General features: G+C 50.7%; 1 protein-coding gene across 1 annotated transcript in view; it reads left to right on the top strand.

The window, feature by feature from the left end:
* Positions 1-12,651, top strand: part of TF (transferrin) — a gene marked incomplete in the record, with an annotated part of 25,791 nt that extends 13,140 nt beyond the window's left edge. The window contains 6 exon segments of the mRNA XM_014584459.2: positions 2,473-2,563; positions 3,391-3,423; positions 5,743-5,898; positions 7,573-7,708; positions 10,190-10,254; positions 12,355-12,651. Coding sequence (XP_014439945.1) covers positions 2,473-2,563; positions 3,391-3,423; positions 5,743-5,898; positions 7,573-7,708; positions 10,190-10,254; positions 12,355-12,569 — 696 coding nt within the window.
* Between the last annotated feature and the right edge of the window lie 344 nt (positions 12,652-12,995).

Here is a 12,995-nt window from a genome sequence, read left to right on the forward strand (position 1 = left end):
GGGGGATGGCCACGCTGCAATCCCTTCTCCTCTTGGGATCTTGGGCACGCACGCACATGCGCCCGGCGTGAGTTTAAGCCACCAGGTCCAGCACTTGAATCAGGGTCAACTCCATGGGAGTCCAGCGACATAGCCATTACGCTAACTGCTGGTCCCTCTAACTGACTACTCCTCCCCCTAGACTTCAGTGGCTCAGCCTTGAGAAAATTTTAGAAAGGAAGCAAAGGGATGCAGTCAGGTTGACACCAGCACTGGCCGCTCTTCTGGAACTCATGGATCAGAGCTACCAAAACGACAGGAGTGGGGGTCTGAGGCGATCTGCTTATTCCGACCTGTGACTGCGAAACAGATTTCCAAACGTCACAGTACTCCAGCCTGCGGCAACTGTGTTTTCTGGAAACTACTGAGTTTCCTGGGAGGCTGTTGGCTTCTTGGAGGTACCCCACTTTCTCCAACTATGTAGCCATCCTGAGGACCTGTTCTGACCGTCTTGCAGGTCAGGGATGTGGACCTCTGACCCTGCTGAGGCTGGAACAGTTAGAGCGTAGGGCTGCAATGCCCTCCAGGGGGCGCACCGTTCAGTTCCTTTGCTAGGAAGTAAAATTCAGAACCTGTGAGAGGGGCGGGGCCTTTAATCCCGACAGGCCACACCCCAGGGGTGAGATCCTTACTGGTGGCCGAAATGTGATACTCAAAAATGAAGCGAAAACCAAAGCAGACCTCTCTGAGGGTAAAGTGGATAGAAGTGTCCTTTTACTGGAGACGTTGGGGAGTTTGGTGGTTATCTAAAGATCACCGATCACAGGGAACCAGCAGTTCGCATAATGGCTATGTCGCTGAACTCCCACGTAGTCGACCGCGGTTCGCGTCCTGGACCCGGTGGCTTAGAACTCACGCTGGGCTCATGTGCGTGCGTGCCCAAGATCCCGAGAGGAGAATGGAGGAGAAGGGATTGCGGCGTGACCATCCCCCCTGGGGGGTGATTTCTCGCTTTCTGTCTCTATGTCTCTCTGTCTGGTGAGCGCGCGCGCCCTATAGTGAAAAACCTCTCCAAAAAAATAAATAAATAAAAAATAAAGATCACCGATCACAGAGGCTCTTGTAGAAGTACAGGAGGACGTGTCTCTCTTGAGAAAGCACGGGAAGCTTTAAAGACTCTCCCTCTCACAGGTGACATTTGTGCTTACGGCATGGAATTGGCTGTGCCAGATCAGAAGGAAGTAACAGAACAGCCTAGGAAGGGAGACTTACAGGGCTCAGGAGGAGCCATTCAGTGGGCGTGAAACAGAGTGCGCTGCTTGAAGGACTTTCTGAAGCTGCTATTTCAACAAATCTGGAAAACTTAGAAATTCGTTAAAAATGTGTCTGAGGGGCTCGGCAGTGGCAGAGTGGTGAGCGAGACGTTCCCCAGGCCGACCCACGTGTGTGCCCTGGAGACGTCCCCGAGCAGCTGGGCAGGGCCGGCTGGGCAGGGGGTGGAGTGCGGCATCGGACCACAGCTGGGGTGCTGTTTGGGGTGCTGTCTTTCTTTTCTCTGTGTCTCTCTGCCTCACTCTTAAAATAGATACTTTTAAAAAATGTGTCCAGGCACTGACCTATAGACTCAAAACTGACCGTGTGACAGATGCCTTCAAGCTTGTATGCGTTTAAGAGAAATAATTACGCCATTCTTATGTTTCAAAAGAAAACCAAAATGCGATTTTTTTTTTTTTTGGAGAGATTTTCGCTATAGGGCGCATGCACTCGCCAGACAGACAGAGAGAGACAGAGAGACAGAAAGCGAGAAATCACCCCCCAGGGGGGATGGTCATGCTGCAATCCCCTCTCCTCCATTCTCCTCTCGGGATCTTGGGCACGTACGCACACGCGCCCGGCGTGAGTTTTAAGCCACCGGGTCCGGGACGCGAACCGCGGTCAACTATGTGGGAGTCCAGCGACATAGCCATTACGCTAACTGCTGGTTCCCAAAACGCGATATTAAGATGCTGACATCGTCCACAGCGCGAATGTGTGGACATGTATTCAGCCGTTTCTCTGTCATCGAGCTTAGCTTGGCTCTTTCTTTGGCTATTATAAAATGATACTTGTTTTTATCCACTTACACATTCGGTCCAAATAGTTGCCAACCAGGAATTCTCATTTCTGGGACAGATGGGTGGATTCTGTCTCACAATGAAAATCCCTGGTGTCTGAAAGGAGTGGTAGGAGGAGCCCTGGGACAGGGTGTCCCGTAAGAGGACAGCAGGACTGGGTGTGGGTCTTTGCTCTCGAGTAAACTGAGCAAGGCCCTTGGAGGTGGTCACCCGTTCCCGACAGGAGGGTGAAAATGAGAATGCGATTTATTTTCTCCGCTGGTCGTGTGGGGGTCAGTACCAGCACCCGCTATGACGTGCTCACAGGAAACAGCTGGAAGGACAGTTGTCACCAGAAATGGCCTCTTGTCATCTGCTGGGCTTTGCTGTGTCTTTGCAGAATGGAGAAGCCGACGCCATGAGCTTAGACGGAGGCTTTGTCTACATCGCGGGCAAGTGTGGCCTGGTCCCTGTCATGGCAGAGAACTACGGTAAGTGGGTGGGGGACACCCCTGTGTTTTCTGAGTCCTGGAGACAGGAGACAGGCCAGTCGTAGCACTGCTCCGCCACAGCTGCCATTGAGCGCTCCCTTATTCCAAACCCCGCCACCAGCTGCCGTCATCTCGAAGGGCAGGCGTTATCCTGCCTCCCGGCAGTGGGAAATAGAAGCTCCGTGCTGTGGACCTGGCTGCGGAGGGCAGCTGGGATTTCCGGCAGGTCTTTCAGCTTCCCAAACTCACGCTTCCCCTGCTGCCCTGCGGCAGAGATTTCAATGCAGTTTCCAGTCCTCCTCTCTGGGCTCAGTGCAGACAGAGCGGGAAACCTGAAACTGGAAGTCTGTGGATAAATTCTGGAAGTCAGCAGCTCAAATGGACTTACTTCATCCATAGAGTTTGAGCTCGCTGGGAATTTAACATGTGCAAATAGTTTCAAATAGTTTCTTTTTCTTTCTCCTTTTTTTTTTTTTTTTCTAGAGAGAGATTTTTGTTATAGGGCATGTGCACTTGCCAGAGAGATGGAGATAGAAAGAGAAAAATCAGGCCCCCAGGCGGATGGCCGTTCCACAGTCTTGACTCCTCTACTCTCCTCTCAGGATTTTAAGAACACACGCCCACGCACCCGGGATGAGTTTTCATGCCGGGTCCGGAACTTGAACCGCAGTCAACTTTGTAGGTAATCGTTAGGCCATCTGCTGGTCCCCTTTGTGCAGATAGTTTTGTCTGACTCTTTATTCTTAGCGGTAGCATAAGAAGGGCATGAATTTCCAATCTGTTAATACAACTAAGTGTCTAATGCCTTCTTCACTTCCTTTCCCCAGCAAATAAGTCTTCGTGTAAAACTCCAGAGCCAGGTGAGTTGGGGTTTGTAAACTTGGGTTGAAAGGTAAATTCTCATAGTTTGAGAGAAGTGGTAGGTAAGTTTAAAATTCAGATCACAGGTATTGGAAGAGACCAGTTTTTAGAATGCAGAAGCATCATGGAACGACAGCAATTGATACTGGTGGCTGTTCTTCCCACGTCCCATGATGTGACACTGCCTTTCTCACCTCACCCTATAAGGTAGGTATTAGCATTGTCTAAGGACGCCTAAGACGAGCCCAGGGCTCAGGGACTGATTATGTACCCAGGAAGCCAATCCAGGCCCTCCCCCTGTTCCCTCACCACCTCGCCTGCCATGGACTGCACACTTTTGGATGAGAGTTGTTACCAGCCAAGGAACCTTGCTTATTTGTTTCCTACAGGACTGAGCAGGGCTCACACAGGCAGAGTAGACGTCTGGGAGCATAAAACTACGGGGCCTCTCAACCAGGGCTGGACCAGGAACCCAAATATACCTGACTCCCGCCCAGGGCTCTGGCTAGGGGCAGATCTGGAAGATGGGGCAGAAGCAAATCAGGAAGCCTTATAGCAGTGTGAGCACTGGGCCTCAGACCCGTGCGGGTCATGTCACGTTCCAGACGCCATTAGTGTGCAAGTCTGCCCTTGTCACCTCTGCTGATCACAACCTCCCACCCTCTCTCCACCATCGAGGAGCCAAGACTCTAGCAGACTTAGGAAGAGCCATTCTGTTCCGTGATAATAAGGATTCGGTTTCCTTTGGAAAACTGAAACCACAGACTGATGTCCTCGTCCCTATTTTAAGGACTAGCATAGATTTGCTGCTAAAAATGGCAGCCTACTTGATTTTGACATTTTCCACTTTGTATATTTGTTTCGGTGTAAAACTATACCCTCCTTATCAGAAAACATCTGGCCTGACTATTTTCTTCTGCCTATTGGTATTTACTACTCGAGCCCAATGTATTGCTTATTTTCTTTTTTTTTGGAGAGATTTTTGCTATAGGGTGTGTGGGTTTGCGGAGAGACAGAGAGACGCAGAGAGACAGAAAGTGAGAAATCACTCCAGGGGGGATGGCCACGCTGAAATCCCTTCTCCATCCTCCTCTCGGGATCTTGGGCATGCATGCACACACTCTTGGCATGAGTTTCAAGTGACCAGGTCCGGGACTCGAATTGCAGTCGACCACGTGGGAGTCCAGCAACATAACCATTGTGCCATCTGCTGGCCCCTACATTAAAAAAAAATCTTGCTAGAGGGTACATGTGCTCACTGAAGAGAGACAGACAGAGGGAGAGGAAAAGTGAGAAAGCACCTCTGAAATCAGGGGTAGTGGCCTTGCCGCAATCCCTCTGCTCCATTCTCCTTTTGGGAGTTGGGCATGCACACACATGTGCCTGACATGTTTTTCAAGCTGTTGGGTCCAGGACTCCAACCACACAGTTGACCATGTGGATTCTAGCTGCCTTAACCAGCATGACTGCAGCTGGCCCTGCCCAATACATGTTCATTTAGAAAACACTGAGTTTTTGTCATATTCCTCCCTCCGATAGAACACATTGGAGGGTGAATTGCTGGTATTTAACTTCAGTAACTCTGTGTATTCATGGAAAGGTTATACTCCAGCCATTGCTCTAATGACAATGGATTCATAGTATTTTTATTTTATTTTTTAAAGAATTCCTTTATTTAGCTTCATTAATTTATTTAAAGTTACATTTTTTTTTCTTTTGAGAGGTTTTTGCTATAGGGCACATGCGCTCACCAGACAGACAGAGAGAGAGACATAGAGACAGAAAGCGAGAAATCACCTCCCAGGGGGGATGGTCACGCCACAATCCCTTCTCCTCCATTCTCCTCTCGGGATCTTGGGCACGCACGCACACGCGCCCGGCGTGAGTTCTAAGACACCAGGTCCGGGACGTGAACCGCAGTCAACTATGTGGGAGTCCAGCGACATAGCCATTACGCTAACTGCTGGTTCCCTATTTATTTGATCAGAGAGGAACAGAGTGAGCGAGAGAAAGAGGGAAAGTGAGAAAGCAAGCTGCCAGGTCCGAGTCCATGGCTGGCCGTGTGGGAGTCCAGCACCCCTAACCACCATGCCACCTGCTGGCCCCAGATTCATAGTATTTTTAAAGTTCAGATGAATCTTCTCCCAATCAAGTGCACTGTACCTCACCTCAGTTAGTTACTGGAGAAATCCTCTCAAGACACAATGAACAATTCAAGAACTCTTTGCTTCTCGAGGGAGATAGTAGCTTTAATTGGAGGCAAAGGCTCTGGAACTCCCAAAGGTGTGACTGTTTCTTTTCTGGTGTCTTCCTTGTAGGGTACTATGCTGTGGCAGTAGTGAAGAAAAAGGATGCTCACATCAACTGGAACACCCTGGAAGGCAAGAAGTCGTGCCACACTGGCGTAGGAAGAACTGCCGGCTGGACCGTTCCCATGGGCCTGATCCAGAGCAAGATCAACCACTGCAGATTCGGTGAGCAAGTCCCGGGAAAGAAAAAAAGGGTCTGGGGGAGACGGTCTGGTACAGGATGCTGCAGGCTCTAGTTCTGTGGAAGCAAGGTTCAGTAAAACAGAACCTCAAGAAAATATCGAAAAGGGCTATGAGGACTGGGCCACCGGGACTGAGCGAGGATGAGTCTTTTCGTTGCATGCGTAGCGTTTCTCTCTCGTGAAGGAGCCCAGAGGTGAGCAGTCCACACACTTCCACGAGCACCAGAACCCAGGCTCCCTCTCTCTTTTTGTTCTAGTATTCTTAGCATGAAGCTTCCATCTTATTTTTTTTTAAGACAGATTTTTGCTGTAGGCCACGTATGCTCACTGGCGATAGAGAGACAGAAAGCAAGAAATCACCCCCCCACCCCGGGGCATGGTCATGCTACCATCCCTACTCCTCCATTCTCCTTTGGGATTTTGGGCACGCATGCACACTTGCCTGGCAGGAGTTTCAAGCTTCTGGGTCCAGGACTCGAACCACAGTCGGTCATGTGGGAGCTCAGGACGTAACCATTATGCCATCTGCTAGTCCTGAAACTTCCAACTTTGACATCACCCTACGGTGGCCATCAGAGCCATGATCTGGGCAGCCCCGAGCTCCAAAGGGTTAGGGCAAAGGGGAGTTGTGCCAGTTGCTGCCAACTTTATAAATGAGCTTTCTGGAAAATCTAACCAAGTATTTCAGCTCACTTTTCATTTTCCAGAGCTTAGTACATTTCCATACCTAGGTGTAAAAGAGAATTGTAATCTTTCACTTGGGTGTGTTCCTTCCCCTACCAAAACCGAACTTTCATATTAAGAAACAGGGAGAGATGGGTACTGGGTGGAGAGCTAGTTCCCCCTGCTAAGGGGGCTTTGTAGGCTAAGTGAGTGTGGGCGAGCCCCGGGTCTCTGCACGGAGTCGTCAGTCTTACCAAGTCCCTGCTTAGCTCCTAGGATCCTCCTAAGGGGTAGAAAACAGCTCATTCTCTGTGCAAGCTTATTTCTAATCCCCTTAAGCCCTGCGTGTACGTCCCCACAAATGTTCTCCAGTGGTCTGGGTTTACATTACTCTCGAGGTTGCTTTCTGCCACCTCCAGATTTGGGCAACTCCTTGAATATATGAGATCTTTCAACCTGGTATGAACCCAGCAGACCCTGTGTGTGAGGGCTGTCTGTGTACCAGGCTGCTCTGTGACACCAGTGTGGCACGAGGCCGAGTGCGGCCAGGAGGTGCCCGAGCTCCGGGTCCCCACGGCAGACACTACCTCTGCTTCCCGGGCCTCCTGCCGCCCCTTTCTGGAGCAGAGAGAGAGGAAGGACTCTTCTAGTGAGCAGGGGGACATCTGGAAACAGGCGGCTCGAGCTCAGGAGCTGGGGCCTTCGATCTCCTCCCCTGATGTCCCCTTCCTTTCGTTTTCATGTCTTTTTTTGGTAACACCATCATAGTGCTCAAAGGACTCCCTTCCACAGTGAATTATAATGATCATAAACTCCTGTCCCAACCTTGGTACATTTCTTTTAGAACTGGTAAGGTCCTACTCACCTGTGTTGCTAGTAGTAGGTCACAGAAAAAATCAGTATGTCCCACTGCCTGGGCCACGTGGGCCCGCATGGGTCAGGACCGCGCCCTCGCCTAATTCAGGAAGAGCTGACTTCTTGCCCTTCTGCACAGATGAATTTTTCAGCCAGGGCTGTGCCCCTGGGTACCGGAAAAACTCCAGTCTCTGTGAGCTGTGTGTGGGCGCCAACGACAACAAGTGTGCGGCCAACACCAAGGAGGGTTTCTACAGCTACACGGGAGCGCTCAGGTACGTCCTTCAGCCCTGACACGGCACGACACCCGGCCACCCGGCTGCTTCCAGGGCGATGCTAGCTGTTAGCGCTGTACGTGTTATAGGGCGAGGTCCCTACCACGCGCAGCTGCATGTGGAGGGACACCCAGGCCCTTCTAGCGCACCGCCGGTCTGAACCAGCTGTCACAGACGGCAGAGCCCAGGGTATGGTACATCGGTCCCCCACGGTCACAGCAGTTTGCTCCCAGGGGACATTTCAATTATCCCAGTGTTGGGGGGGCTACTACGGGTATCTAATGGGTAGAAGCAGCTAAACACCCCCCGTAGGGTAGCACTGTACACCAAAGTCCCGAACACCCCCCGTAGGGTAGCACTATACACCAAAAGCTTGTCCCGCTCCAAATGTCACTCGTACCCAAGCGCTGAAACCCTGCTAGTCAAATACACACTGAGTCGGGAGTTTGGCTCCAGCCCTTCTGCGTTCCAAGTACCCCAAACTGCAACTATCTAGACATGGAGAATAGTGAAGTACATGGTTTCTAAATTCTTTGTTTTTTTTTGTTTTTTTGTTTTTTTGTTTTTCCGGTTTGGGTTAGGGTGTGAGCACTCACTGGAACGAGAGAAAGAGAGAAAGTGAGAAACCCTCCCACCCAGGGAGGTCGGCCACAACGCAGTCCCGTTTCCTCCAATCTCCTCTGAGGATCTGGGGCACACACGCACACATGCCCAGCGTAATTTTCAAGCTGCTAGGTCTGAGACTCGAACCACACAGTCGGCCGTGGGGATCCAGGCCTTGATCTCTGTGACACCTGCCGGCCCCACGTGATTCTAAATTCTTCTCTTTGGCCGTATTGTGCTTTGTGGGGCACCTAGCGTTTTTAATAGATACCTGGGTACTTTATTATGTTTTTACCTATCCTTCCCACTTCAGGCCTGCCGCTCTCTGGTAGTTTATGGACCCAGAGCTGCACAGAGGAGGCGGGATCTTAAGTGAACTCCCAGTGCTCAGGCAAAAACCAGAGGTGACCCCTGCTTTCTAGCTAGAGCCGCCATGTGAGTTAGAGCAGTACGATTCACACCCCACAAGCTTTTAAGCTATGAAGTAGAGCGAGTCAATTTCCCAGGCGTTTAAGAATCTGGAAGACTTGAGACGCAGCCTGCTTTGCACCTCCTCTTGTCCTTCTCCAGTAGCAGAGCGTTTGAGAATTCCATGTCAGGAGAGGTTCAGACTTAGCTTACACAAACATGTGCAACTCTTGTTCCGATAATGACTTGCCACCAATAGAGGGTGAGACGCAAGATTGACAAATAGACGATGAACTCCAAAGAAAGTAAAATGGGGACCAGCAGTTGGCGTAATGGCTATGTCACTGGACTCCCACGTAGTCGACCGTGGTTCGCGTCCTGGACCCGGTGGCTAAAAACTCATGCCGGGCGTGTGTGCGTGTGTGCCCAAGATCCCGAGAGGAGAAGGGATTGCCACGTGGCCATCCCCCCGCTGGGGGGTGATTTCTCACTTTCTGTCTCTCTGTCTCTCTCTGTCTGTCTGGAGAGCGCACGTGCCCTATAGCAAAAACCTCTCAAAAAAAAAAAAAGTAAAATGAAAGAAATGCACGTCGCGGCGGGCACCCCTCGCTCGGCCAGCTGTTCCCAGAGCTCTCGCCTCTGCTGTGGGAAGTCAGGTTCTGGCCTTTGAAGCCAGGGAGGGGCAGTGGGTGGAGCAGGACTGGGCCTACTGTCCAAGGGTCTGACTGCTGGATTGTGGAGTAGGGCTGACATTTTCATGGGCTCCTCATTTGTCTGACACACGGCTTCTAAACCATTGCGACCCAGTACACATTACTACTAGAACCATACTAAACAGTTTGTTTTGTTATTCTTTGTTTTCCAAAACATCTCGGGGGCTTGTAGTGGCTTGGAGCTGTATTTACAACCTCCAGTACCACAGCAGGGACACACGGAGAGGGAGCTAAGACAGCCACATGCTTAGACACCAGATATGTTCCTACTCTGCATTTCTTAAAAAAAAATAGGGGGGGAGGAAAATGCTTCATGAATGTTGAAATTATTTTTCAAAAGATACAGCATATCAGAAATTGAAATGTGTGCTGGAGTTTCAGCCTCTCACAAATGTTGCACAGACCCAACTGCATCTCCTAAGAACCTGGAGGCATTGAGCTCTTCGTTCACAGGTGCATGGGCATTACCTCACTGGAAAACCGACTCCACTGTCAGTGTCGGTGCAAGGAAAGTCATGGAATCACTAGAAACGCTGTACCGAAAAATGGTGATTTCCTATGTAGCACCAAGACTGTGTAACCACACAGCAATTTGGAACCTTTCGTTTTCTCTTTCTTTATTCTTTATATCGCTTTGTGATATTAGAATGAAAGTTACCATTGCTGGTATCAGCGGGCCAGCCTGGATCTGCAAGGTGGCCCCTGAATGACAGAGGTGTCGTGTTGACCTCCTCTCTTCTTGTCTGGGCCTCTGCAGGTGTCTGGTTGAGAAAGGCGACGTGGCCTTTGTGAGAGACAAGACTGTCGAGGAGAACACTGACGGTACGTGCACGTCTCTCCCCATAAAATCGGGGTCACTAGGGTTGTGGAATACTCTGGATGCGGTTAGGCCCCGAAGCTCTGATCCCAGCTTGTCTTCCCATTGGAGAGCGATGCATTCACCCGGGCCCAAGAAGGACCTGGCGTTCCACTGGAGAGTGATGCGTCCTGTTCCAAGACAGGACCTGGCGTTCCCAGGGCCCGCGCCCTCTCCCACACACGTCTCCACGCTGCAGGCCTGGCCTCCCTCCCCCTAAATACTTCAGTACCATCTCCCAAGAACATTCTCTTACACACCTACATTAAAATGGCCAACACCAGGGAATTTCACATTGCATGGATTTATATGCACATTCCATATTCAAATGTCCTCCCTCTCAATAACGCCCTTTGTTTTCTCTCTTTCCTGGCTCTCTCCACTGAGAAGGCCTCGAGGCAATGGTACACCAGTAGGAATGAGCACCAAGATGTTGACTTCTAAATACTGTTCTCTGCTAACAGGTTCTAGAACTCCTTGGAAAACTAGCAGATACGAGGGTCGAAAATACACAGCAAACCCAGCACATCACACTCAGGGTGATGGGACGTGTCAGAGCAGGCCAGAGCCAGTTTGAAGGTTCTCCCATTGCCAAATCTGGGAATTCTGAACATTAATAATGACAGCAGGAGGGCACACACCCGAGCAGTTCTGCTTAGACAAATGAGTGGGAATTCCTCCTTATCACGGAACGCTAGCCTGTGAACGTGGAAGGAACGACAAGGTTGGAAAACTATCATTTGACAGTCAGTATGTTGGTACTAAGTTGAGGCCAGAATCATCCCTGAGTATTAACCTGAGGGTGAGGATTAGGTGGCCATGACATGACAACAGGCCAAACCAAACAAACACCGGTAAGAACGGGCACTCCTCGCCTGGCCCTTACTGTCCCTGCGCTGGTAGACTCCACTGGAGTTCGGGCTGTCCATTGTCTCCCCGGCTATCTCGTGTCCACCCCCCAACCTCCCATCTTTCCGGGGCACTTCATCGGGAATGAGCAGCTCAGCACCAGCTCCTGTCGGAAGCCTTCCCAGATGGCACACCCCACCCCACGAGAACCCCTCATCCGTGTTGCAGCTACTGAATTCACCACGTCGTGTGATGTACTTGGACTACAGAAACGCTTTGAGTTCTTTTCCCTCCTCTTATATTGAGTTGTCAGGAAAGCCATGACACACTGCTTGCATACAAAACATAGAAAAATGCATCATGACTAATATTCCTGGCACCTCGGACGGCATGCGGCCACGAGCAGTTGCTAAGAATTTATCGGAAGGTCGGTTAGCTTTCTTTCTTATTATTTTTGCTCTCCTTCTTCCTCCTACCAGAAGGTTCTTTGTTACCTTTGATCTGTTTTTGTACTCTTCTGAATAGGACCCTTCTGCTAGGCCTTCCCTCTCCACTCTGTGCAATGACTCCGAAGTCCCTCCCTCTGGAATAGAATCTAGAAGGGAGGCCTGGCCGCATTCCGGTATCTCTGTTCCCCGAGGTGTCATCGTGTATATGCAGCACACCCGCATTGCAAACTCACCTTGCCTAAACCCAGATTCCTCCTCTCTCTCTCAAAGTTGCCTCCTCTTTTCACAGACTCTATCTGACTACACTCCTTCCAGTTGAGCCTAGGTTAAGTCGGTTCGTCAACGTCTCATTTTCTCTCTTAAAATATGACCTAAGTACCACGGTATAGAAAGATACCAAAGCAATGGCTTTTGGACTGAATACGTGCGTCCACTGTGTGTGTGCACCATAGAAAGACTAGAAGAAATGCACCAGGCTTCAAGAAACACCGTGGAATCACACGTCTCCAATTTTCTTCCAAATACTCTGTCCCATTTTAAAAGTCCTTGTTAGTCAGCACTTACTACTTTTATTGGAAAAAACATATTTTGAACATGCCCTTCCGGTTGCCCACTGCCACCCTCCTGGAGAAGACTGAATCACTTCTTCCCACCTAATTGTTCTTAATTTTGTACATTCACACACCGTGGGTCCGCCACATCCCCCGAGTGAGGGCACCTTGAACAAAGCTATCGACTCCGCTTGCTCAACCTTCTTTTCCTCCTTAGGAAAAAACCCTGAGCCGTGGGCTAAAGACCTGAGCTCGGAAGACTTCGAGCTGTTGTGCCTGGACGGCAGCAGGGCTCCTGTGAAGGAAGCCGAGAAATGCCACCTGGCCCGAGGCCCGAACCATGCCGTGGTCTCTCGGAGAGATAAGGCAGACTGTGTTCGCGAAATACTGAAAAACCAGCAGGTAAGGAAGGGCCAGGGCCCCTCGCTCTAGATGGGCGTTATCTGAGGAAGGTCACAGCCAAGTGTAACCCTGGACTCCCTTTCTGAAAACTAGGATTCTGAAACCATAAACTGTAGGCCGGGTCACGTGGGTTCAAATCTCAGCTCAGTGGTGTCCTCGCTGTGCCGTTTGCTTCTCCCTGACCCCCAGAGGATGTGTGCACTCATCAGAGACAGAGAGACAGAGAGACAGAGAGGGCGAAAGCACCCTCCAACAGGGCGTGATAGTACCCAACCCCGTCCCCTCCACTTCCCCGCCCCAGGCTGTGGGGCACGTGCGTGAGTCCCACACACTTCCCAGGCATTTAAACCACACAGGCGGCCTGTGGGATCCGCCTCCCCTCCCCGCCAGGCCCTGGTGCCAGCCTGCTGTGTCGTCCTGCGTTTTTCTATCCTCTCCATGCCTCAGCTTTTACAT

The sequence above is a fragment of the Tupaia chinensis genome, unplaced genomic scaffold, assembly GCF_000334495.1.
Source record: "Tupaia chinensis unplaced genomic scaffold, TupChi_1.0 Scaffold146961_1, whole genome shotgun sequence".
Classification (NCBI taxonomy): Eukaryota; Metazoa; Chordata; class Mammalia; order Scandentia; family Tupaiidae; genus Tupaia; species Tupaia belangeri.